A 26,615-nucleotide genomic window follows, 5' to 3' on the forward strand; every position below is an offset into this window, starting at 1 on the left:
CCCGGGCCCCACCGGCCCCCCATGGACGCCCCCGGCTCGGGGCGCTAGGACCCCCGCAGTCGTTCACCCAGCCCCGGTCCAGCGCACCACGCCGAGGTAAGGAGGAGGGAGCGAGGGGGCATTAATATGCAAATACCTCGCGATTGATTATGCAAAGCCGCGGGTCTCCACCGCCAGCTTGGCCGGCGAAGCTGGGGGTACCCCGGGGGTTCCCGCTGCCAACCGTCGCCTTTCCCGGCGCCCGGGTGACCCTGTCATAGCCCGGGAGCTTGCAACTTAACGCCCATGGGGAAGGGAGGTGGTGCTAGGCGGTCGGGGGGCCCCCCGGGTTCGCAAGCGGAGATGGCGTCCGGGCCTCCCCCTCGAGGGCCCGCCCGGCGTCTGTCCGGCCGGTCTGCTGCGCATTCCCCGGCCCGGGGCCCCCGGGGCCCCCGGGGCCGAGGCTCCCCCGCCCGCCGCGCCGCGGTTTGTTTACGGTGCGCCGGAGGCCTGCCCCCCCCTACACACACACCCGGCCCCCACCCCTAGCCTCGAAGACCGAGTGGCCTTTGCAAACCTGCCTCTCCAGCTGCGGAGGGCAGTGTAAGTGCGGTGGTGGAAGGGGGCTTGCTTGGATGGGGTGGGGGGGGGCGGGGGAGAAGGCCCCCTCCCCTCACCCCACCCCAGGGAGCATGGCTCTCCGGTTGCAACACTCCTAATTGCAAAAACGCGGCGGATGGGGTGGGGGGGAAAGTGTGTGTGTGTGTGTGTGTGTGTGTGTGTGTGTGTGTGTGTGTGTGTGTAATGGTGGGGGGTGTGCTTGCTTGATGGTCCCAAGATGATTAGGGGAGTTAACTGGCTGGCATGGTTGGAGAAGAGAGGAGGGAACGGACCTGTGTTGTGCGTGCCCCCTCCCTTCCTTTTTTCCCCTCCCTTTGCAACGTGTCTCTGGTGCCCCTTCTCTGTCTAGGGCCCTCCCTTGTCCAGTGTGAAAGGAAGGCCTGGGAAGATGTCAGAAGCAATGGAGACAGACACCCATTCCAGGGGCTGGTGGGGGGGGGGTTGCTGCATACAGAAGGAAAGCCAGTGCCATTGGAGCCTGCCCCTCAATGCTGGCTCTGGCCCCAGGAGGGGGAGGGGATGAAGGGGACCATTGTCCAAGATGAAGGGGGAAGCAAAGGTGACATGCAGACACAGATATGCCCACACAGCCACATGCATACCCAGGGACACCCAGGCAGACTCAAGGACAGGAGCTGTTGGACACACCCACATGGGGACAAGGGAAAAAGGCAGGCTGCCGCTGCATGGTGGAGCTCAAAGGAGTGGGACACACCCACGAGAGACCAAGAGCAGGGAGACCAACCCATGCACATACCCACGCACAGGGTCACACGGAGATGCTGTCACACACAGGAGCAAGGAGGAGTCACTGTCACCCACACAGAGAAAGTCACTATCGCATGCATGCATGCATGCATGCGTGCACACAGAGCAATTGCACATAGCCTCACAATTACAAAAGACCCTGTCACTGGCAGGCACACACGTGCTCACATATGCCCAGTCACTCAGTCACCATCGCCTGCCGTGACCGTCAGTCAAACACAAACGCAGTGAACACATCAATACATGTGTATACAACCTAGCAACAAGTATTTTCCTGGACTCTTACCATGGAGTTCTGAGGTCCTGTAGACAATAAAACCTCTACTCTCGAGAAAAATCAAATTCATCTGTATGAAAACACTTCTGCATAATAGTGCAAAGCGAATGTTCTCAGGAACACATTCTCAATCACTGTCACTTGTCATACCGCCCGATTACTCGATGGCAAGCTCTTTGAAGCCCAGGAGAATGACTAGAAGACCTCTGGATTCCACCCAGAGCCTAGAACAGGGTGTGCTCTGTAAACACCTGTTAGTTGATTGACTGCAGGAACTCAGGTGCACTCATTTGTGCACAGTCCCACAGACTTGTGTGCAGAACACATGCACAAGACATGAGTCCACACAGTCAAAAGTCCACTCCTGTCGTGTCTAGACAACCCTAGATACACACATTGCAACCAGAACAATTAGCCACACACCTAGACACACACACACACACACACACACACAATCACCGACTTTTCCTTCCAGCTTCTCTCTGTCTTCTAAGCTCAGCCTGTGCATAGCAATAGATGAGGGGTTTTTTTGGGGGGGAGAAGACAGAGGACCAAGAGCAAAATGGGTGCAAGGGGGGCTCCAGAGGGGCCAGCCATGGGCCTGAAGCAGCGTCCAGTGACTTCCAGCAGCTGGGATTGTCGTGGCTGCTGGGGGAGGGGTGTCGGGAAAGACTGGCTCCTAGGGAGCAGCTGGGTTTTCTCCTTCCTACCCTAAAAGCCAAAGTGGGGACCTGGCTTGAGCCTTTCCTGGGTCCCCTTAATTGCCCCCAGCTGAATGTCTGCCTCCCACCCTGAGTTCAACCCCTTTTCCCACCTTTCCCCTCCTGTCCAAACTTGGAAACTTTCCTTCAGAGGCTGTATGCCGGCCAGTGTCTGTGTGAGTGATGTGTATTTTTGACTTGGAATTTCTAACTCTTGTCTCTCTCTGTTGCTTTGTCTTGGGGTGTCTGATCCTCCCTCCCTCCCTCCTTATTTCTCTGCCAGTCTGTAACTCTCTTTCTCTCACCCTGCCCCTTGTCTCTGTTTCTGCCACAGCCACTTGTCTCACAGAGATGGGAACTGGCAGCAATGTTCTTCATACTTTTCCAGTTGTTAATGCTCAAACTCTGGCCTTCTGTCCCGCCCGCCCGCCCGCCCCGCCTCTGGGGTCAGCCGGAGGTTGGGGTGGGGGGTGGGGGGGTTTCAGTTGGCTGCTCAGGACATCCTGCGCTTCCTTAGTGCTGCAGCTGAGGCTGGCCAACAAGTTTTTGGGGGCTGGGAATGGGGGAGACCAGGGGTGTCAGCTACTCCCCATGCTGATCCCTCAGGCTGGCACACCCAGCCAGGGGACACCAGTTCTGTGGGAGCCATGGGTGTAAAGGCTGCAGCTCCTCCCCCGACACTGACCTAAGTGGGAAAAGCATGACCCCATTGGGCAGTGGCGGGAATTGGCTGGGTCCACAGCAGGACTTACAATGGCCTTTCTCCACACCCCTGGCAGCTGAGACCCACCTCAAAGATGCCCAACAGCTGTGTCCTCCTTGCCCAGCTTTTAGGCCTGGCTCTAAGGGTACAACTGCTCAGACTGTTTATGAGGTTAAAGGAGAATCCCTCACATACAAGTAAGGGTGGGAAGGGCAACTCTTTCACAGAGGGAATTTAGGCAGAGGCCACTGGGACAGGAGACCCAAAGCCCAGTGGCTGGGTATGGAGCATTTCTAGCCAGGCTCCCTCTGGCTTTGGCCTACTTGGATGATGAGACACTGGTAAGGATTCTACTGTAGAGCATCCATGGGCTGCTACAGAAGGGAAAACTGAGGCTTGCCACACATAGTCGAATATCTCTCTCTCTCTCTCTATTTATGTATCTATCTATCTATGTGCTGTCATGGTAAAGAGCAGGCATGGTTTTGGAGCTAGACTGTCTGAGTTGGAGTCCCAGCTCTTCCTCCTGTTGGCTGGGTGACCTTGAAAAGACAATTTCCCTCTTGCCTTATGTATAAACTAGGGATATTAATTAATATCTACCTCATTTATCCGTCCATGTTGAGAGGTATTTCAGATATATAAGATGCTCTGAAAAGTACCTAGTTTGTACGAAGCTATGTGTATGAAGCTGCTATGGTGACTATAGAAGCCTGGAGGTTGTGGGTCGCCTGATTTCATGGAGAAGCTAGGTAGAGATATCGCAGCAATGGTAATTAAGACTTGGTAGGGGACAGGGAGTCTCCATTCTCCAGTCTCCTCACCACTCAGGTCATCTCTCCCTCTCCTACTTATTGTTACAAGCTAGAATCAGTTCTCTAACCCTCAGTTTTTAGCCTAAAAGGAGCCCTGGGCATCTTATCCTAGGACACACCTCCCCAGATAAGGGTACATGTCCTGGCACCACTGCATCTCTTTTGGGACAAGTCTGAGTGCTGGCAGCAAGAGAGATAACAAAAAAAAAAAAATCCCCTCTCCCCAGCTCTCTCCCTTACACAATGAGAGACTCAGGAAAGAGGCAGTGGCCTTACTCTTTCCTGGGGGGGGGTGTGTGTGCACGGGTGAGGGCTAGCATGTCACCCATGTACTACCATCAACTGGGACCTTGGCCTGCCTCACAGATGCCAGATTCCCCTCCTCTGCTCAGATCGGGGTATTAGTGTGAAGGGTCATGGCAGAGTAACTGAGACACTGAGTGTAGTAGGCATGGCACCTGGAGAGCCTGGGTCTTCCCTAGGTTACCCCAAACCTCTTTATTCAGTGCCTGCCCTTCAAGGTGATACAAGGACTATGGGCGATGCCCCTTGGTGGGGTGACTGCAATCTTTGGAGTGGAACCCAATCTCAATTCCAGTTCTCATAGCTACAGAGGTGTGCTTGGCCAACGTTGGTACCTCTTTGATGGGGGAGGCAGAGGTGACACAGGCTGGGAGTTGAGGGGCTGAGTTTTTGCCATTCACCACTGGTGCAACTGGGCCCAAGTTTGTGTTATCTGCTCCATGGAGGCTGAGGATAAGAATGTAAGATGGTTGGGGCGGGGAGGGGGGAGCACTGCAGGGAGTAACTCAGTGGTAGAATGCTTGCCCAGCATATGTGAGGCACTGCATTTGACCCCTAGCTCTGCTATAAGAGAGAAGGAGACAGCGGGGGGAGGGGGGGAAACTCACCTGAAGTAGTTCATTCCATGTTGTTGCCCAGCGTGGTAAACAGTACCTGTGGGACCTCCCCTCCCAGGGCTGGCACACACACCTCAGGCTGCAGGCCCACACACATCTTAGACTAGTGTGCAGTGGGGGCACATGTGGCTTCACCTTAGTGCCACTTGGCAGGCCAAAACTGGGCTACTAACATCCCTTGGTTTAGAGGGAAGAGTTGGAAGTTCTGAAGCCGACAAGAGGAGCAAAATGGGTGTTACTGTGCCCAGGAATGCTTTCCTTGTTTCTTTGCTTTGGGGATGGGCACTGAGCTTCAGGAGTAGGGGCTGGAAGAGATGGGGGTTACAAGTTAGTGCCAAAGGCACAGCCACACTTCACCAGAAGTGGCAAAGAGCAGTTGTGATTGGGCCAGGCACCCAGCCCACCTTCTCCTTCACCTCTTCTTCCTCCTCTTTTCTCTGTCTTCTAAGGGAGCCAAGAGCCCTTGGCTGCCTGTTTCATTTTCTCTTTTACCAGACATGGGAAGGGGGAGGGGACAGCTTTGGTGGCTATCAGCATTTTTGTACACATCAGTGAGTGGGTGTGTTGTGCACGCTTCCATGTATCCATGTGAGAGTGTTTTTAATGCATGTGTGGGCTGGGGAGGGCTCTGAATATCTCCTTGAACAGTACCAGAGCTCTGCGCATGCGGGTGTGTGTGTGTGTGTGTGTGTGTGTGCGCTCACACGCGTGCGTCTGCACGTGTCCATGGTGTGTGCCGGAGACTCAGCTGCATTTGCTTGCACGTTCTCCCTCTCCCTCTCTCCCTCTTTTCACACATGCACACCAACACACCCTTCTCAATCTTCCTCTTCCTTCCCCTCCCTTTGTCCCTCCTTTCCTAGTCCCTCCCTCCCTCTCTTTCCCCTCTGTCTGTCTGTCTGTCTCTCTCTCTCTCTCTCTCTCTTCTTCTCTCTCCCTCCCTCTGCCTCTGCCAGTTCTGCCTGGGTGGGGGCTAGCTTTTGCCTCCCTGGGGTGCCTGGGAGAACATCCCTGCCTTCTTTCTTGTCCCCTCCACCATTCCTTTCCTTCCTAGGCAATGTGCCCCCGGGGTGCAGGACTTTTCCTGCCTTAGATGGGGAGGGTGCAGAGGGAGTCCCCCAAGCCTTGTACCCATGATGCCATCTGCAGCAAGCGCCTTGGCCCCGTGACTTTCAAGCCTCCAGCATTCAGCTGCCCCAGCTCCCAGCTCCCAGCTCCAATTACCCACTGGCTGCTGGGGGGAGGGTGGGGAGAATGTGCCTTGCCCAGCTTAGGGGTGCTGCTAATGCTGCCCTCTGGGCTCCTTGTAACTCCCATCTCCATTCCTGAAGGGAATTGGGGCAGAAGAGCTGAGCTCTGGAGCATAGGTATAGGCATCGCTCTCCATCAGTGGGTGTAGAGTCTGGACATGACCAGGGGAAGGGACACCCCCCTCCAGACCTAAATCCTAAGTGCCCACCTGATGGAGCTGGCCTAGACTAGAGAGGCCTAGACTAGAAGCAGGTGAGTGAGGTTATAGGGGAGTGGGGTGGGAAGCTAGTCTTTGATCTTAGTACTGGGCATCTGGCCCAAGCCAGGGCTGCTGTTTATGTCTTTCTGTCTCTGACCTGCAGGGGAGAGTTTCCTGTTAGATTCTTTGGGAGGGGGTGCAAGGAGGAGCCTTTGTTTAAGTAACCAGTCTCCCCCTTAGGCCCATCCTCCACCCCCCTCTCTCATTCCCTAGCCTCCAGTTAACTCGAGGATCTGACTTCTGGACTCCTGAATCCCACCTTCTGGGACCCCAGCAAGAGCCTTACCAAGGGATACTGCCTCCCTCCCCACTCCACCCCCATGCCTGCCAAGCTGTGCCCAAGTCTCTGCCACATCACACCTGCCAAGTAGTGCCTTGCCTTCCCGCCTTCACTCTCTCTTTCCTGGCACAGGATAGCAGAGAGTTGGGTGGGGCAGCCCTGCCCAATCCATACCTGAGAATAGAACTGGGAGCTGGGGAGGGGCGTTCTGGGCAAAGGAAGAGTCGAGTCGGTCCCAGCCCTGAGGAGGCATCCACCCCTCGGCATGGGGCATGTGTTACTGTGTCAGATCCTCTTCTGGCCACAGGCTTGCAAGGGGGACTGGTGGGTTGGTGGCTGCTCACGGGCTCATGTTGGCACTGGGCACGTCTACACACAGATGCCTGTTTGCCTGTGCATGCCCATGTGTGTTTGGGCTCTAGCGGCTGCCTGGTCTCCTTTAACATTTTGCTCTTCGTGGTTGGTACTGTGGTAGGGAGTCAGGATATCGATGCTGTGTGATTGGGAGTAGGTTGTTGGTGGGGAAGGGATCGCCCCCCACCCTAGCAGCAGGCAGAGGGGAAGGGGAGAGAGAGGTGTGAACCTACCCACAGCACTATTAATAGCCCACATGCCAGGCCACCAAGAACCAGCTGTCACCGTGGTAACCATTCCTACTTCTTCCCCTCCCCCAGCCTCCAAAGGGTGGGACTTAGGCAGGGCAGAAGCACCCCACCACACACATGCACACACACACACAGGCACACGCACACATGCACACACACACTCTCTCTCTCATCTTTCTTTGTTACCTTTCTCTCTTTGTCTCCCCTCCTTTATCTGTCTCTCCTCCCCTTTTTCAGTCTTCCTTCCACATCCCCCGTTCTTCTCCCATCCCCCTTCCCATTCTCTCCTTTCTTCCTTTCCTCCTACTTCCTTGACATCCCCAGCTCTACCCTCATCCCTGCCCTGTCTTTGTTCTTTCTCCTCCTATCTCACACACACATACTGCTTTCCCTCTGCCACCCCTTTGCCTTTTTCTTCCTCATCTTCCCCCCCTTTGCGCAGCCCTCCTCCCCATGGTATAGTGTACCTCTTTCTATGGTTGACAAGGAGGGCTGAGTTTTCTTCAACGCACTAGGGACAAAGTTCAGAGGCCCCAGAAAGGTGGGGCCAAAGCCAAGCACAGATACTAAGGAGAGCTCTGTGTGTGTGTGTGTGTGTGTGTCTGTGTGTCTGTGTGTCTGTATGTGTCTGTGTGTAGTGTTTGAAGCCAGATTTTTTTTGTGGGGGGGAGGGGACAGAGAGTCCCTAGTGGCAGCCCCAGGAGTCCTTGGGGAGTGTCCCTTGGATCCACAGGACTGCAGTGTGGGACAGACGGCAGTGGGAACTTGGCCTAGTGCCTGTGGATGCCGCATTGGCTTCTCATCCCGGTACCCCTCATTGCAGAAGCACTTAAGCTTAATGAAATGCTTCCCCCTCGGCGGGCACCTTGCCCACACTGCCACCCGGCAGTTCTTATCTGACAAACAGGGAGTGGGTGGCCAGGCCAGCCGACAGGTGGGTCTTGCTGCCCTGCTGTCTGGAAGAGTTTCAGAGCCCCAGAACTCTACCCTCTTCTGCCTCTTTGGGGCTGAACCTCTGCCACTACAAGGCACGTGCCAGGGAGCTTAAGAATATTAAGCTGGACTCCTGGAGGAAGGGAGACAGGCTGCCCTGCGGGGTGGGTATCCCTACCTCTATCCCCTTGGCTGATGACCTTTCTCTGCTCACAGCTAACACAGCTCACATGGTTTGTGCCTGTCTGCATGCTGGGACCTCTGCCTGGACAGTGTTGCTTCAGAGGCCTAGGTACATCTCTGGAGAGGCTTCAAGAAGTCTCCAGAGGTTCTAGTCTCTTGCTAGATGCCAGACAAGAGTGCCCTAGGTAGCAAGGGCAGCATGTTGGTCCTCTGCCCATTGCCAGGGACTAACTGTAGTCTGGGTTACACCGACAGGCACCAGGACACATTGAGCTCAGTGGAGAGATGGGGCAGAAAAGACCCTGCCCCTCCCCCAGTGGGCACGTGCAAGCCCCTGGCAGTGCCCAGACACATTTGGAGTTAAGGCCAGGCTGGGAAGGGGAAATAAACAGGGTGGCTTAGGTTGGCATTGCCCCAGGTCTGCCCTGTAGCAAGTGGTGGCAGTAGTGGGGGGGGAGTTCCCCCAGAGCTATGGCCTGGGGCAGGAGCTGCCCATGCCAGTGACTGCCACTGGGGTTCCCTGCCAGGCCTGGCCTACAGCTGCTAATACCCATTCCTCCACACCCGGGGCCTTTTTGCCTGCCCCCAGGGCCTGTTCCCTAGGACTGCCCCCTCTCTTTCACTATGCCCACTCCTGGGTCTGCCTCCTCCCCTCCCCGGGGGCACTTGGGCCTCCGGCTGGCGAGTGGATTTTTCCAGCTTCTGTAAACAAGTGGTGGCAGTGTGCCAGGCGGGCAGGAGACAGGCGGGGGCAGCACCGCAGCCAGGGTGTGCCAAGCACCGAGGCACAGACTAGGGGGAGACAGGGAGACACCCAGACCCAGAGGCGGGGGGAGACATTCAGACACACACACACAGACCAAATGGAAGTCTTGCTGGGTACAGATAGAAGGGGGAACAGAATCGCTTCTATTGTCCATCCCAACCCCCTAAGTGCCCCTGACCCCTGTCCCTCTGTCCCTCTGTCCTGGCTGAGAGCAGAGGGCCTCAGTGCCCAGCCCTGGGCATCCCCACCCACTCCTTCTCTTTCCCCACCTCCACCCCTTAGGGCTGGCTACGCCATTATAAATTTATAACAGGAATTTCTCCACAAGCCAAGAAAAACTTGACCTACTTTCTCGAAGGCTCCCTGGACTAAGGCGCCCCACACTCGTTGTTCCCCCCCACCAGTTTCCCATCCAGCCCCCACCCCCACCCCAGTGCCCAGCTGAGGCCTGAGGGGTGCCACAGGCAGTATGGGCCAGTTTTTCTATGCTCCTCCCATATTCCCCACCCCAGGGGCTTGCCTGGGTGCAGAGGCCCTGTCCTGCTGCCTGGCCCTGCCCAATGCCCTGCCTTATCTCAGCCCCCTCCCCTTACCCAAGCTCCTTATCAGTTCCTGGAGGTGGGGCCAGGGGGCCCAGGGTGAGATCTCTGGTTCAGCAATCATGTGATCAAGGTTGTGTGTTTGGAACTGCACCCTTTGTCCCCCTCCCATCTGCCTGCACCTGCCTGTGTGCCTGCAGACAGTACCCCATGGGTCTGCAGCCTTGGGCTGGAGGTGGAATGTAGAGGGATGATGGGCCCAAGCTGGCATTGTTTGGCTCCAGGTAACAGCGCAACGCTGGCCTAAGAACCAGGCTATGAGGTTGTAATCCCTGAACCATTCTGGCCTTGTGAACTTTGAGTGTGAACTTCGAGCTTTCTGAGACTCAGTTTCTGCACCTGCAAAGTCCTGCTGCCCGCTGTGGAAGGCACGTTTTAGCTATTTGGTCACCTTGTTAGTTTCCTTTCCTGTTCTCTTGCTATTCTGGTGACTGGTAGTTTAGCCTAGCCAACTAAATCTCATCCTCAAACTGGACAATGGGATTTGTATAGGAAACACAGGACTCTCAGAGACAGAAGTTGTGGGGCTGATCCTGGGCTGGCCACACGGGAGGCCAATCCTCATTGTTTTCAGTGTGTCTCTAATGTGGGCATTCACAATCGTTGCATGCAATTTCCCACCCTGCCTTTGTGGGTACCCCATGCCTGTACTGGGAACTGCTTGTCTATTAACCCCATATTACTGAGCAATCTAAGGGAAACTTGGTTAGAGGGTGGTAACAATAGCTAATGTTTAATAGACAACTCATTAAGAGCTAGGCATTTGTTTGAATGCTAGTATTGAGACTTGTTACCTGCCACATGGATGACCTCATTCTTTCCCTCCATCCTTCCCCTGTCTGGGGCATGGGATGTGGCATTCCAGTCTTAACCTGCAACATAAAGTTATTATGGCCCTCTCCTGTGCCTGTCCCCCATGCCATCTTGTTATGGGCCCTGGAAACCCCAAATGTTGCTACCAAAGGAATTGGACCCACCCTTCTTAACTTTTTTCTTTTTGGCCAGTCCTGAGGCTTGAACTCAGGGCCTGGGCACTGTCCCTGAACTTCTTTTGCTCAAAGCTAGCACTCTACCACTAGAGCCATAACGCCACTTCTGGTTTTTTCTGTTTATATGGTACTGAGGAATCAAACCCAGGGCTTCAAGCATGCTAGGCAAGCACTCTACCACTAAGCCACATTTCCCAGCCCCTTTAATAGCCCTAGCCTACACCTACCCTTCTTACCCCGCCTCTCTCTTGTCTCTACAGGGATCTCTGAACAGGACAAGACTTCGAAGTTACCTCCCAACCACCTAACCCAGGACCTCCCAAGCAGATCCAGCCTGCCCCCCAGCTCTCCTACCTGCCACTCCCTGGCCCCTCCCACCACCTGCCCGCCCCCCCTTGGGGAGCAGGGCATGGTGTGAAAGGCCAAGTGCTGAGGGGGGTACCATGGGTGCTGTGCCCTAGGACCTGGGTAGTGGGGGGGTGGCCTGTGGGTGTGCCGGGGGGGCCAGTGTGCCCACCCCAGTCTCTTGGCGTGCTGGAGGGCATCCTGGATGGAATTGAAGTGAATGGAACAGAAGCCAAGCAAGGTGGAGTGTGGGTCAGACCCAGAGGAGAACAGGTAATCAATCTGGCAAGCTGGTAATGTCAACTCCTAACAGCAAGGGTGCCTGCTTGGGCTAAAGAACTGAATTCCCTTTTAAGTACTGCCTTTTAAACACCTCTGGAGATGGATGGGAGGCCAGCAGGCCTGCTGCCTACCTTGATCCAGAAGATGACATGTTCAGATGTCACAGAGAATTAGGCACTTGGATTGAAAGATGCCCATTTTGAAGGAAGAAGTGATACGGAACAGAGTAATTACAGGCAGCAGGCATGTAGCCACTTCCTTGACGGTGCTGGACAATTCTGAGGGCCCTGATTGTCCCCCTTTGTCATTGCCATCCTCTCCTCAGCATGTGTGATCCAAGGGACCTTACCATTTTTTTCCTCTCCCTACCAGCCCTTTTACCCTCTGACCACAAACAAGTGCATTGACCACAAGCCTTGGTGCATGTAACATGACATTTCAGTACACTGGCACTAATAACTATTTGTCATAACCCATACTTATATTTGGAATCGACTGGAAGTCCTATAAGCTCTTCCTTGTTCTTGGTCAAGGGCGGGCACTGGCCTGGGGCTCCTCCCAGGAAGTGGAAGTGCATACCAGCCATGAAGGTTTTGCTTACACGTGGGTGAGGCGTCAGTCCTGCACACACAAGTCGGGATGTTACCTATGCTCTGCTCTGCCTTGCCCTCTAGCAGTCCAGAGGGTCTTTGCCTCTCCCATCAGCTCCAAGTGGCACAGAGCTCTGTCCCAGTTGGCATAGTATCCCGGGAGCTGGGTACAGCCTGTGCCTATGGCCAGAGAAGGAGTGGGGGTGGGGGTACTCTGGGGAGCAGTGTGGCTGGCTGTTGCCTAGGAGATCAGATCCTGAGCCAGGAGGCCAGAGGCTTGGCCAGGCAAAACCCTGGGGCCCAAGACTGGTTCCCTGGGGTGTATTGAGGGAAGCATAGAGAAAGTAGATGGGGCTCCTAATTGTATAGGTAAGGGCACTGGATAAGCCCCTTCCCCCAAAGCTTTAGACCTCAGGAGACTATGAGAAGGACAATCCAGCCTGCCACCCTGGTATAGCTGTCACTTGTATCTTTTTTGTACTTCCCTGCTGAGACTTCTGTGGCTCTGAGAAAGACTACCCTTAAGGCTTCAACAAAGGGCGGGAATGCAGGTTCCCAGTCCCCTAGGACTGTTGCCCCCTCCCCCAACGCTTCCCCTCCCCCTATCCATGTGCCACCTTGTGGTTGTCCGTGGGACTGCACCCAGAGGATTCAAATCTGGTCATGGCTAAGATGCCAGCTTCACTGGAGCCTAGATAGCCCAAGTTCTCCCCAACTCACCCCTCTAGAAGGCAAGCAGGAGGTCTGACCCTCCAGCCTGGTACGAACCAGACGGGCAAATTCCCAGGGGGAGTGGAGCACAGGGCCTTCTGTGACTGTGACCCTGGCCAAGGTCACTGTGTCAGTATGTTGGGAGCTGCATCTGGCTCCAGGAGGAGGGGCCCTGCAACATGCCACGCGCAAAATGGGTGTGGTGTGGAAGGTTATACAATCCCTGCATGTGTGAAGAGGGCTTATGTAACCTGCGTGTGCTGAGGTTATGTAACATGTATGTGGAGAACCTGGTAACATACATGTGCAGTGTCTGAGGGTGGCTAAGAATACCTTGCATAGAGGGGTTCAGGATTCTTGTTCTGGCTCCAATGCTAGAGCATGGTGTCACCAGGCTGGAGTGGCGGTTGCATTTGCTGCTTTGCTAAATGGAGGATGCTGCTAGTGTTGTCTGTTACTGTGGGTTATTTAGCTTGTCCTAGAAATCAGGTAACATGCTCACACTAGTAGGAGGAAGGGGTGTCATTAGGTGCCTGTCCAGAGTATTATAGAATGCACAGGGAATATCCTAGAGGTCATAAAACATATTTGAGAATGCCCTGAAAGTTGCATACATATGCAAATTTAGGGCTTATTACCATACTTGGGTTGAAACGGAAGGCTGCATAGTTATTCTTATGCGTGGGTGTCATGTTGAGCGTGTGTTGTGTGTGTGTGTGTGTGTGTATGTGTGGTGTTTTAAAGGTTACATAGCTTTTAAGAATATTCTGAGGATTCTTCCAGCCTATTTGTCGTCTGTTGAAGGCTTAAATATATGGATGTACCATGGATTATGGGTGCTTAAGGTGTGAGGTGTTATATGCTTATGTGTATGTGTAGGTATATCTGTATATGTCAAAGGATATGTATGTATTTGTGTTATAGATGTTGGAGCCTTAGAACAATGTATGTGTATGTGTTGAGGCCCTAGAACATGCTGTTGCCCCTAGTCAAGCCCCTTATCTCTTCCCTGCAGCTACCAGATAGCCAGACTCTTCTAAGCTTTCTTAGTTGGAGGGTGGCAGGTGGAATAAGGACATAAAGATGGGGGGAGATGAACCTAGGGGAATGTAGAAGCCCCTTAGGTGAGAAGGGATTATCCAAAGACTTGCTGTGTGATCCTACCCACTTTGCCCCTATCCAGTGCCAGGTCACCAGATGGAAAGCGAAAAAGAAAGAACGGCCAATGTTCCCTGAAAACCAGCATGTCAGGTGAGTCTAGCCATGTGTGTGTTCCTTCTCCCTACCTCTAAGCCCACAGACCATCCTGGGTCTCCTCTGAGCTCTGATTGGTACCTCTTGTGCTCCGAGGGAGAGCCTGGGGATGAGAGTAGTCTTTGTGGAGGGATTAGATCAGGAAATGCCTCTTTTGTTCTCTCATGAATTACCTCCTCACCTAAGGCCCCACCAGAATCAGGGCCTGTGCTGAGGAACTGAGGGTATGGATGCTCCCCAGATGGACTGCTTGTTCTTCTCTTTGCCATCCTCTGCCCTTTAGACAAAGCAAGAAACAATAAATAAGTAAAAACACTAAGTAGTCCCAGCTACTCAGGAAGAGGCTGTTCAGAAAGATCATTTTAATACAAGAGTGTAATTAAGGGGCTGGGAGGGTGGCTCAGCGGTAGAGTGCATGCCTAGCAAGCATGAGGCCCTGGGTTCGATTCCTCAGCACCAAATAAACAGAAAAAGCCGGAAGTGGTGCTGTGGCTCCAGTGGTACCGAGTGCTAGCCTTGAGCTGAAGAGCTGAGGGACAGCACCCAGACCCAGAGTTCAGGCCCCATGACCGGCAAAAAAAAAAAAAGAGTGTAATTAAGGCTAGCCTGAGCAACATAGTAAGAACCCAACTTAGAGAGGGGAAGGAAGAAAAACGAAGAAAAAAAAAAAAGAAATTCTGGGTAGGTAGTCAAAAGTACAGATTTACTGAGTATGGTGGTACATGCCTGTAATCCCAGCATTTAAGAGGCTAAGGCGGGAGGATTTTGGGAGTTCAAGGCCAGTGTAGGCTACATAGAGAGACTCTTGCCTCAGAAAAACCAATGGTGGGGGGGGCAAAACCCCACTGAGATTTGTTATATTAGATGGACAAGATTACCACCAATGTGTCTCTAGGATCCTAACTTTCTACCTGGAACAAAGTCCCCTTCAGCAAGACTGGGCTAGGAAATGGGCCAGAAAGGAAAAATTGGGGTTGGGGAAAGTATAGGAGCCTCTCTGCTGGGCTCCTCGCCATACCCACCGTCTCCACCCTTTCCTCCCTCCCTCTCAGGGTATATCCCTAGTTACCTGGACAAAGACGAGCAGTGTGTCGTGTGTGGAGACAAGGCAACCGGTTATCACTACCGCTGTATCACTTGTGAGGGCTGCAAGGTATGGACCAGCCTTCCCCTCCCCTCCACCACCTCCCGTCCCCTTCTCACTCCCTTTGAGTCCCTTGGCATCTGGCATGACAGACAAACTATAAATATGTAACCTAATCCAGGAGCTAGTAGCTCATTCCTGTCATCCTAGCTACTCAGAAGGCTAAGATCTGAGGATCAAGGTTCAAAGCCAGCCCAAGCACAAAAAGTCTATGAGACACTTATCTTCAATTAACCACCAAAAAAAGCCAAAAGTAGAACTGTGGCTCCAGTGGTAGAGCACTCAGCCAGACTTCAGTGAAAAAAGAAAGAAGCAGCACCCAGGCCCTGAGTTTGAGCTCTCCTACTGATACTGGGAAGGTTACTCAGTCGTAGAGTGCTTGCCTCGCATGCATGAGGCCCTGGGTTCCATTCCTCAGCACCACATAAGCAGAAAAAGCCAGAAGTGGCGCTGTGGCTCAAGTGGTAGAGAGCTAGCCTTGAGCCGAAGAGCTGAGGGACAGCGCCCAGGCCCTGAGTTCAGGCCCTGCAACCGACAAAAACAAAAACACCAACATACAACATGAAACCAAAAACCCACCTGTTCCATCATTTTTCTTCTCTTCTCCATTCATTCACCCATTCCTCATCTCTGTTCTGCCACTTGTCAGAAAATTGCCTAACCTCTCTGAGCCTCTGTTTCTTTCTCTATAAACTAGGGATAATTATAGTACCTGTTTCCTAAGGATTGTTCAGAGAAGTAAATGAGATAATTAACACAACTGCTTAAAACAATGCAAGGTACACAAGCACTTGATAAGTATGGTGCTGTGCTGGCTCAGAAGAAGGTAACCAGTTTTCCCTGGATAGAGAGGACAAGGACTTGGAGAGGCTTAATTCAGTTTTGTTTTCAGTTTCAGTCTACAAAGTTTTTCTGGTCTCACTGTCTCCTGAAAATATAAACTTCAAGAAACAGTGGCTCACACCTGTAATCCTAGCTACTCAAGAGGCTGAAAATCTTGGCTCCAACCCTAGATAGTTTGAATTAGTAGGGCTGGAATGGGCCCAGGTGTCTGTATCTTGAGTAGGTGTGCTAGGTGATTTTAATACACCCCAAAAATCTGAGAGTACAGGCCCTGGTGTCTTTTACTTGAGGACTACCTCTGGCTCTGATGCCCATTTAGTCAGCTGACTGGGGGAAAATTGTATTAAGTTCTCCAAACTTCCATTTCCTAGTCTGCAAAATAGACACAGTAACAGTTTCTACCTCCTGGGATTGTCATTAGGGTTAAATATAATGATGCATGAGAGAAAGAGTGCCAAGCACAGTAGTATGCATTCAACAAATGTTTGCTCTTCATGATGCTGCCATCTTGATTCTTGACATTTTTTCCTTTAAAGCAAAGATCAGGTGCCAGTGGCTCACGCCTGAAATCCTAGCTATTCAGGAGGCTGAGATCTGAGGATCATGGTTCAAAGCCAGCCTGGGCAGGAAAGTCCATGAGACTTATCTCCAATTAACCACCAGAAAACTGGAAGTGGTGCTGTGGCTCAAGTGGTAGAGCACTTGTCTTGAGCTGAAGAGCTCAGGGACAGAGCCCAGGCCCAGAGTTCAAAACCCACGACTGATAAAAAGAAAAAAGAAAAGAAATGAAAATTTTCTTTGCAAGCTACTAGAGTTCATACCCAATGCTTTTCTTGACTTTTGATCCTCCTATTTCATGAATTCCACCTACATGGGCAATAGACAACATACATAATCAGTCTCAGGACTGAGATTTGAGAACTGTGGAACAAAGTCAGCCTAGGCAGACAAAACTTAGAGACTCTTATCTCCAATAAACAAACAACAACAACAACAAAAAGCTGGGAGTAGAGGCATGGCTCAACTGGTACAAAGCCATCATTGAGCAAAAAGCCAAGAGAGAGCATGAGACCCTGAGTGAAAGCCCTGGATTTGAGATCAGTGCTGATTTCTAAGTCATTTAGCATGATGGAAAATAAGATAATTAGATTTCCAAAGCCTTCATTCCTTGAAGCACCTCATACTACCCCCAGGCCCAATGCGCCCCATTATAATCACAATTCTTTCTTTTCTTTCTTCCTCTTTTTTTTTTGGACTGGTCCTCAAGCTTGAACTCAGGGCCCTGAGCCTCTTTGTGCTCAAGGCTAGTACTACACCACTTGAGCCACAGTGCCATGACTGGCTGTTTCTGAGTTGTTTATTAGAGACTCATGGATTTTCTTGCCCGGGCTGGCTTTGAACCTTAGTCTAAGATGTCAGTGTCCTGATAGCTAGGATTATAGGCCTGAGCCACCCATGGCCAACCACCCTTCTTTTTCTTTTTTTTTCTTTCTTTTTTTTTTTTTTGGTCGGTTGTGGGGCTTGAACTCTGGGCTTGGGTGCCGTCCCTGCGTTCTTCAGCTCAAGGCAAGTGCTCTACCACTTGAGCCAAGGTGCTACTTCCGGTTTTCTAGTGGTTTATTAGAGATAAGAGTCTCACAGACTTTCCTGCCTGGGCTGGCTTTGAACCATGATCCTCAGATCTCAGCCTCCTGAATAGCTAGGATTACAGGCATGAGCCACCAGCGCCTGGCCCAGCCACCATTCTTATTTCTTTTACTTCAGCAACCTGGGGGCTGAGGGCATGTGTTTCTCAGATCCTTTGGCCTAGCCTAGAGATCATTTGGCAGCAGGCTCAGGAGGGTGCCAGGTGTCCTTGCTGATCTCACCTCCCTCCCACCCTTCCCCCGTGAACTGTGTGGTTGATTCAGGAGGGAGAAATCACAGTTAGAACCTGCTTCATCTCCCCTCCAACCCCAGGGCTTCTTTCGCCGCACAATCCAGAAGAACCTCCATCCCACCTATTCCTGCAAATATGACAGCTGCTGTGTCATTGACAAGATCACTCGCAATCAGTGCCAGCTGTGCCGCTTCAAAAAGTGCATCGCCGTGGGCATGGCCATGGACTGTAAGGGACAATGGTGGGGTTAGAACCAGGGGCGGGGGGGGGTGTGCGGAGAGGTCAGGGATGACAGCTTTCTTCCAGGGTAGCCTCGAGGCAGAGGAACAGTCAATTCAGGTCAGGCTGATGGTGAAACATTTGGGCATCTTAGTCCCAGATACCCTCATCTCAAGGGAAACAGGATTTCTCTGGCCCTTGCACATGGCCTCAGTGCTGTCTGAGGGCCTTAGAGACGGAGTTGAGTGAAAAACTCTTAAGTATTGAACCCGGCCTGATTCATATGATTCTGACTCCCAGGAAAGGTACCCCACTTCTGGATAAAGGAAATGTCTGTCTTTCATTGGTTTTGGATTGGGTGGCAACCATTGTTACTGTACTATGTTAGACCAGAATATACTAGTCCTGGGCTGGGAATGTGGCTTAGTGGTAGAGTGCTTGCCTAGCATGCATGAAGCCCTTTGTTTCAATTCCTCACTACCACATAAACAGAAAAAGCTGGAAAGGGCGCTGTGGCTCAAGTGGTAGAGTGCTAGCCTTGAACAAAAGAAGCTCAAGGCCCAGGCCCTGAGTTCAAGCCCCAGGATTGGCAAAAAGAAAGAGAGGAGCGGAGGGAGGGAGAGGAAGGAAGGAAGGAAGAGATAGAAAAGAAAGAGAGAGAGAAAGAAAGAAAGGATACTAGTCCTCTGAATTGGAGTTGAATGTGGTCCCAGTGATTAGATATGGTTCAAGTTATGACACTCAACTGTTAGTTGACTTGGGAAGTTGCTTCATCTCTTTGGCCCTGTGTCCCCAATCTGTGTACTAGGCTGCACAGACAGAAACTACTCTTAGTAGTAGTTTCTGACAGGACTGTGGAGAGGAGAGGGAGGGTACCAAGCCAAGACTCCCATATCTCTCTCTACCAACAGTGGTTTTAGATGACTCCAAGCGAGTGGCCAAGCGCAAACTGATTGAGCAGAACCGGGAACGGAGGCGGAAAGAGGAGATGATCCGGTCATTGCAGCAGCGACCAGAGCCCACTCCTGAGGAGTGGGATCTGATCCATGTTGCCACAGAGGCCCATCGCAGCACCAATGCCCAGGGCAGCCATTGGAAGCAGAGGCGGAAATTTCTGGTAAGGAAACAAGGGAATAAGGAAGCTTGCCTTCTGTAGGAAGCTTCCTTGGTTTAATCCAACCCAGAACCTATACTCTCCACACCTTGGCAGTACAGATTTTGTACACCTGTGTATGTCATTGCTGTCTGGGTTCCACCTCTTTCAGCCAAGAGGATCCTCTATAAGTACAGGGCCTTGCCTTCCTCATCAGACTGTGAGGATCTCTCCTTCTTTTCTTGCCCATAGTGACAAGGAAGGGACCATGAGGACACAGTCATGTAACAGTATTTTTTGGGTGCCTGCTGGGTCTCAGGCATTGTATCAGGATTGGTAAACTGACTGCCAAGTGGATGATCCTTTTGGGAAGAGATGGACAACTGTGGCTCTTGGTTCTTTCTTTATTTTTTTGTCGACCATGGGTCTTTTTTTGTTTTGTTTTGTTTTGTCAGTTGTGGGTCTTGAACTCTGAGCCTGGGCGCTGTCCCTCAGCTCTTTAGCTCAAGGTGAGCGCTCTACCACCTGAGCCACAGTGCCACTTCCGGTTTTCTGGTGGTTAATTGGAGATAAGAGTCTCACAGACTTTCCTGCCTGGGCTGGCTTTGAACTGCGATCCTCAGATCTCAGCCTCCTGAATAGCTAGGATTTCAGGTGTGAGCCACTGGCACCTGGATAAAAATGTTCATTTCTATATATTAGGATTGATCTTTGCTTTAAAGGAAAAATGTCAAGAATCAAGATGGCAGCATCATGAAGAGCAAACATTTGTTGAATGCATACTACTGTGCTTGGCATTCTCTTTGGTTCTTTATTTTTGTGCCTGTACTAGGGCTTAAACTCAGGACCTTGAACTCTGGGTTGGCTTTTTTTTGTCAGTCATGGGCTTGAACTCAGGGCCTGGGTGCTATCCCTGAGCTTTTTTTTTTTTTGTCAGTCGTGGGGCTTTATCTCTAGGCTTGGGCCATGTCCCTGCGCTCCTCAGTTCAAGGCAAGCGCTCTACCGCTTGAGCCACAGTGCCACTTCCGGTTTTCTAGTGGTTTATTGGAGATAAGAGTCTCAGGGACTTTCCTGCCTGGGCTGGCTTTGAACCGTGATCCTCAGATCTCAGCCTCCTGAGTAGCTAGGATTACAAGTGTGAGACAGCGGCGCCCAGCATCCCTGAGCTTTTGTGTTCAAGGCTAGCACTCTACCAGTTGAGCCATAGCTCTACTTCCATTTTTTTGTTTTTGTTTTTGTTTGTTTTTTTTTGGTGGTTAATTGGAGATGAGTTTTACATACTTTCCTTCCTAGGCTGACTTTGAACCTCAATCTCAGATCTCAGCCCCCTGAGTATCTAGGATTATTATTATTGCCTGGGCAATAATACCAGGCTAGAACAAGTCATGTGACTTTGACCTTATTCCTTAGTTTCACTTGTCCTCAGTTTCCTGGACTGTCAAATGGTGACAATTTTACCTTCTTTATAGAATTCAGGAAGGGGTTAAAATGGGATAAAATCTATAGAACATACAGCCTAATACTTGGCTACATGTTTTCAGTCATATAATTATTATTCTACTACTGCTACGACCACTCTTACCATTATTATTAGCAGACTTAGGGCATTTGCTCTGGTCTATCCTCTGCCCCAAGGTTGAAGGAAAAACCTCAGGGCTGAGATACAGCTGTCCTGCCCCGTCCTGTCCAACCTTTCTTCCCCAAGCTGCCTTGGAGCTCCCCCTGGTGGGCAGGGAGCCTCAGTGAGAGGTTGAAAGGGGTCTGCGCCCCAGCTGACCCCCATCTCTCCCTCTAGCCTGATGACATTGGCCAGTCACCCATTGTCTCCATGCCGGACGGAGACAAGGTAGACCTAGAGGCCTTCAGCGAGTTTACCAAGATCATCACCCCGGCTATCACCCGAGTGGTGGACTTTGCCAAAAAACTGCCCATGTTCTCCGAGGTGAGTGGCTCATGGGAAGAAAGACATGACAGCATGTGGGAGGGAATCTGGAGGGCAATTCCCCAGGTTACCCAGTCTTAAGGTTCTCCCCTTACGTTCTCTGAGTGATTTCTGTAGATCAACATACCCAATACACACTCATAGGTGAACACACATACACATTTACATAGTAGGGATGCCTAATATATGAGCCAGCTGGCTTCATGAGCCCACCTTCCCAGCCCTTCTCCCCTCAAGTCTACACACCCATCTCACCTCCAAGCAACCTGAATATTTTCCTCATTTTGCACAATACAGTACAGTGTGAGACAGCTTGTCTTATTAGCTCTGAGGCCTTGACCAAGTTCCCTAAAATCCCCCTGTACCTCAATTATCTTTTATTTATTTATTTTTGCCAGTCCTGGGGTTTGAACTCAGGGCCTGGGCTCTGTCCCTGAGCCTCCCTGTGCTCAAGGCTAGAGCTCTACCACCTGAGCCGCAGCACTACTTCCAGCTTTTTCTGTCTATGTGGCACTGAGGAATCAAACCCAGGGCTTCATGCATGCTAGGCAAGCACTGTACCACTAAGTCACATCCCCAGCCTATGCCTCGATTATCTTGTGTGCATTGGGTTGGCTATAGCACAGTGGGATCTCCTCCTTAGGCCTAAGTGTGAAAGCCCAGGCATGGTCCAGCCTAAGGTAACTGTAGAGGAGACTCCCTACTAGGAGAAGGGATGCTGAGTGGTCTTGTGGCCCTGTCGCCCTGCAGCTGCCTTGCGAAGACCAGATCATCCTCCTGAAGGGGTGCTGCATGGAGATCATGTCCCTGCGGGCAGCCGTCCGCTATGATCCCGAGAGCGATACCCTGACACTGAGTGGGGAGATGGCCGTCAAGCGGGAGCAGCTCAAGAATGGTGGCCTGGGCGTAGTCTCTGATGCCATCTTTGAACTGGGCAAGTCACTCTCTGCCTTTAACCTGGATGACACGGAAGTGGCTCTGCTGCAGGCTGTGCTGCTAATGTCAACAGGTACCTGCTAGTTCTGGGAGGGCCTAGAAGCCCTTGGGGGCCGGAGCTTAGCTGGACCCCAGGCTTGTTGATCTCCCTCTTCCTTTATCCTCTATACTCCCCCAGCTATCTCTGTGTCCTCCAAGCTGTCCTATCCTCTGTTGTCATTCATTCCCCATCCCAGCCCACCATACCCCCACCTCTGGTCCTCAGGTCCATCACTGACCTCCCAGCCTCTTTGTTTTTGTTTTTGGGGGGGTTTTGGGGTGTGTGTGTGTGTGTGCGTGTGTGTGTGTGATGGTTGGTCCTGGTGCTTGAGTGTGTGTGTGTGTGTGTGTGTGTGTGTGTGTGTGTGTGATGGTTGGTCCTGGTGCTTGAACTCAGGGCCTGGACACAATCCTATAGATTTTTCCTTTAAAGCAAGTGTCTGTCCCACTTGAGCCACTTAGCTTTTTCCATTCAAGGCTGGTGCTCTATGACTTGAGCCACAACTCCACTTTGTGTGTGTGTGTGTATAGTTAACTGGAGATAAGAGTTGCATAAACCTTTCTCTCCAAGCTGGCTTTTTGAACCTTGATCCTCAGATCTCAGGCTCCTAAGTAGCTAGGATTATAGAGCCACCAGCTCCCAGTCCTTGCTTTGTTCTTTATCCTGCCTCTGACCATTCTTTCTCTTTGTCCTTCATCCTGTCACTTACACGCCCCACTTTGTTCCTATCCACTTTCTGTTGTCTTTCCCTTATGTCTCTCAGTCCTATCTTTTGTCCTTCAATCCCCTCTCTACCCCCATTTCTACCCCACCTCTCTGACCACCATCAGCACTTGTTTTTCCCCTAGTCCTCTTGGCTCCACCTTCCAGTTCCTCTGTCCTCTTTATGTGTTACTCCAGTCCCTCTGTTTCTTCAGTGCCCCATCTGATCCTCAGTAAGGGAGTCTCTATACAGGTCCCTTGGTGTCGTTTTCTTCCCTTATTCTCTCCTAGCCTCAGACTACCACCTTGTCCCTTTCTTGTATCCTCCCCTGCATTTTACCCATTGTCTCTCCCAGGCCTCTGCCACTCACTCATCCTGCCTTCCCTCCCTACAGACCGCTCGGGCCTGCTGTGTGTGGACAAGATCGAGAAGAGTCAGGAGGCGTACCTGCTGGCGTTCGAGCACTACGTGAACCACCGCAAACACAACATTCCGCACTTCTGGCCCAAGCTGCTGATGAAGGTGACTGACCTCCGCATGATCGGGGCCTGCCACGCCAGCCGCTTCCTCCACATGAAAGTCGAGTGCCCCACCGAACTCTTCCCCCCACTCTTCCTCGAGGTCTTTGAGGATCAGGAAGTCTAAAGCCTCAGGCGGCCAGAGGGTGTGCGGAGCTGGTGGGGAGGAGTCTGGAGAGAAGGGGTAGAGCTGGGGACTGAGAGAGACCTCCCACCTCTTCTCTCCTTCCTCCCATCCTTGGATAGATGCAGCTCCCACATAACCCCTGCACTGCCCAGATCCCCCTCAGAACCTCCACAGCCCTGAGACAGGGCAAAACAAATGAACTTGCTATGAGGACAGTATGGGAGGCTGGGTCCCATGTCTTGCAGTTCCCAGAACCCCATCCTCTAAGAAGGTAGGGGAAGGGAGAACAGAGGGATAGGCCATCTTGACTGTAGGGAAAGGAGAAATGAGGGTTGGGGGCAGATGTCCCCACTCAGCCCCCTACACATATACAAGAGAGCCCCCAACCCAGTTCCTTGGCCTAGATTTCCCCTCCAGGCAAAGGGCCTCTATTTCCCCAGATGCCTGGATGGCAAAGGACACCTTGGCTTGGCTCCTCCCCTGGAGGCTAAAAACAATAAGTCATCCTAACTGCACTTTGGAAACCAAGCAAGGGGAGAAGATAAAATGAAGAAAAACTAGACAGAGGATAAGGAAAAAGAAAAAGAAAAAGAAAAAAAATAGAGAGAGAGCAATAGAGAGAGAGAGACATGATATTAAGTTATTAGCTGAGGCTGGCCCGAGGGGAAGGACCCCACTTCCCACCCCCATGCACTTTGAGAGCTGCCCTTCCTCCCCCCAGATCAGAGTTTTAAAAAAAATGCCCCCCCAGCAGACCCCCCAAGGGTAGGGCTGCCGATCAGAGCTGTGAGTTGACACAACAGGGTCCTGGCACCCCCTTGCCTTGCCCCCCGCCCTTGTGCCCCTTTGGCACCCCTAACCCTAGAACTTCCTCTGTCCTTTGCCACTCGTGCCCGCTGAGTTCCATCTACCTCTCACGCTGGATGCCAGCTGGCCCCTCACCAGCCTGCCCTGCTGCCCACACAGCTCCCCTTTCAAGTGCCCAGCCCCAGGGGCCTTCCTGGTCCCCCTCCTCTTGCACCTTGGCACCCACACAGGAAAAACTGTGGCCCACGCTCCTTCCCTCCTCGTATCCTGCAGTATTAGCTACAATCCAGATGCTGCTGTGGTGGGGGAGGGAGTTGTGTGTGAGCATCTCCCAGAGCCTCTACTCCTGTAGAACTGTTCCCCTGTTTCCTGTCTGTCTTCTCAGCTCCCTCTGACTTCTGCCCTCCTTGTTCCCTACCCCCACTCAATGCATCCAACCTAGACTCAGGTGGATGGGTACAGAATGGGGATGTTTCCATGAGTGGCACTTAGTTGAAGCCCCAGAGGAGGAGGCAGTTAGTGCTCCTCCTGTTTTCTTTGAAGCTCTTCAGGCTGGCTGCCCTTTTGCCCCTGGGACTCCTTTCCCTTCTCTCTAATTCAGGGACTTTGGCTTGAGCCACCTCCCGCCCTCTGGGAAGGAGTGCTCTGTTGGTCTGTACTTTGGGAGAACTACCATCCTCCTCCTCCTCCTCTTCCTCCCCATGTTGGCTACAGCCTACTTCTCAGGGGAGAGAAGGAGAGAGATTTGGCCCTTCCATGGGTGAGAGGGAGGGAAGGAGGAGGGACAGAACAGACCAGAGGGCCCTGGGCTCAGGGCTGCATGTCGGCAGGGATGGATGGGTGGACATTGATGCCCCCCCGGAAGCCATGGGGAATGGGGCAGGGGGTGAGCGAGGGGTGCCAGGGCTTCCTGCGCTTTGCACTATTGGGGCAAAAATGTCTTAAGCAGTGGGGAAGCCTGCCACCCCACTCTGACCCTCAGCCTGCCACAGCCCCCTACACACACATACACACACACACACACACACACACACACACACACACACACACACACACACCACAGAGGCAATGCTGTGCTGCCACTCAGGGCAGTGTCCTCTCACTGCTCAGGTGTTCCCACTGGGTAGAGGGCCTGAAGGAGCATCCACTGTCACCTGTGCATATGCCTGCCCTGTGCCTCTGGGGGTCCTGGGCCTTCTGCACTATCTACTATTTTTGTTTCTATCCTGCCTTTGCTCCTTCTCTTCCCTCCTGCCATCTCTCTCTGTCTCTCTTTCTCTCTCTCTCTCTCTCCTGGGGTACTGGTTCCTGTATTCCTCCAGTCCCATGGGTAAATGCTGTCACACCTTCCTTCTATGCCTGGGAGCCCAGTGGAGTTCCTGACCTGCCTGCTGTCTCTCCCCTTCCCACAGACCCGGTTCTGCCCATCCAGCCCCATTCTTAGCCATATACTTGGTCTCTTCTCTTACAAGCACTTGGAATCCCCCCTTCCCTCCCCAGTCATATGAGCTGTGATCCCCCTCCCTTTTGGCTTCTCCCCCTCCTCTTGGTGACATGGTGTGTGTGTGTGTGTGTGAGTGTGTGTGCGCGCATATGTTTCTCTGTGTGAATGTTTGAGTGAGTACATGTGGTAGGGGAGGAGCCAGGGAGACTCAGGAGTGCCACGTACCTGCTCTAGAGGCAGCTGTCCCAGTCAGTCCCTGCTGAGGAAGTGAGGGACAGGGCCCTCTCCTGGGGGCCATTGGTGCTAATGGGGGGACGGCCTTGGTGTGGGTGCTTAGCATGCCTCCCCCAGTGTTGGCCCGGGGCACTAGGGCAGGCAGGGTGAGGCAGCAGGTGCAGTATTGGTGGGAGGAAGGATTGCTGGGAATAGGTTGAGGGAGCCAGGCCAGGACAAGGGGGTGCCAGAGCCATGACCACTACCCTACCCCCACCCGCCTCACCTCTCCATCTCAGTATTTCCCCTCCCATCACTTATAACACACATACCTCATCCAGCCTCCTCCCTGCTCAGACTTGGGGAGGGTGGGGGAGGAGGAGCCCCTGCCCCTTCCTGGGGGGGGTGGGTCTGCAGGGCTGGGAGAGGGCAGGGCGCGTGACACAGACACCGTCCATAAGGGGGACAGTACTTGCTGCCCTGGGAACTCCTGGGTGGGGGAGGGAGACACTGCCCAGAGGCGCTACTGAATGTATGAGAAGCTGGTGCTGGGGTGGGGGGAGGGAGGGTTGTGGCCAGAAACAGGGAAGGAGGTAGGTCCCTTCCCCAGGGAGGGGTGGGACCGGTAGGGGTGACTTGCAGGGGCTCCTACTCCTGCCCCACGTTGACAATCAGTATGTCTGTTATGTGCGATTTTTCACCCCGTTGTGTTTTGGGTCAGGATTTTAAAGAAAGATATTTTTATGGTAATTGTTGCTCGTCTATTTTACTATATATTTATGTAATAAATATATGATGAAAATAACCCCCTTGGGCACTCCCCCCTTAGACTTGTGTGCTGTTTCCCTATATTCCTCCCATCTGTTGGCAGAGTA

At 52.5% G+C, this 26,615-nt stretch overlaps 1 protein-coding gene and 1 long non-coding RNA gene across 2 annotated transcripts; both read left to right on the forward strand.

The window, feature by feature from the left end:
- Window positions 1-26,545, forward strand: Thra (thyroid hormone receptor, alpha). The gene is made up of 9 exons (XM_013037872.1): window positions 1-96; window positions 10,910-11,267; window positions 13,761-13,828; window positions 14,884-14,984; window positions 17,778-17,925; window positions 18,828-19,033; window positions 20,806-20,952; window positions 21,703-21,961; window positions 23,026-26,545. The coding sequence occupies exons 2-9, from the start codon at window positions 11,215-11,217 to the stop codon at window positions 23,274-23,276; spliced, it is 1,233 nt and encodes a 410-aa protein (XP_012893326.1). The 5' UTR covers window positions 1-96; window positions 10,910-11,214; the 3' UTR covers window positions 23,277-26,545.
- Window positions 733-26,545, forward strand: LOC106003103. Its single transcript, XR_001175976.1, has 2 exons — window positions 733-786; window positions 25,662-26,545. It is a non-coding gene; the product is annotated as an uncharacterized LOC106003103 (long non-coding RNA).
- Window positions 26,546-26,615: the final 70 nt, after the last annotated feature.

The sequence above is a fragment of the Dipodomys ordii genome, unplaced genomic scaffold (assembly GCF_000151885.1).
Source record: "Dipodomys ordii isolate 6190 unplaced genomic scaffold, Dord_2.0 Scaffold7, whole genome shotgun sequence".
NCBI lineage: Eukaryota > Metazoa > Chordata > Mammalia > Rodentia > Heteromyidae > Dipodomys > Dipodomys ordii.

Bases quoted from the DNA above. Each gene is read 5' to 3' on its own strand.
- Thra (XM_013037872.1), top strand. From the start codon at position 11,215: ATGGAACAGAAGCCAAGCAAGGTGGAGTGTGGGTCAGACCCAGAGGAG. The intron at 13,829-14,883 runs GTGAGTCTAGCC...CCTCCCTCTCAG, and splicing joins CCTGAAAACCAGCATGTCAG to GGTATATCCCTAGTTACCTG. The intron at 14,985-17,777 runs GTATGGACCAGC...CTCCAACCCCAG, and splicing joins TCACTTGTGAGGGCTGCAAG to GGCTTCTTTCGCCGCACAAT.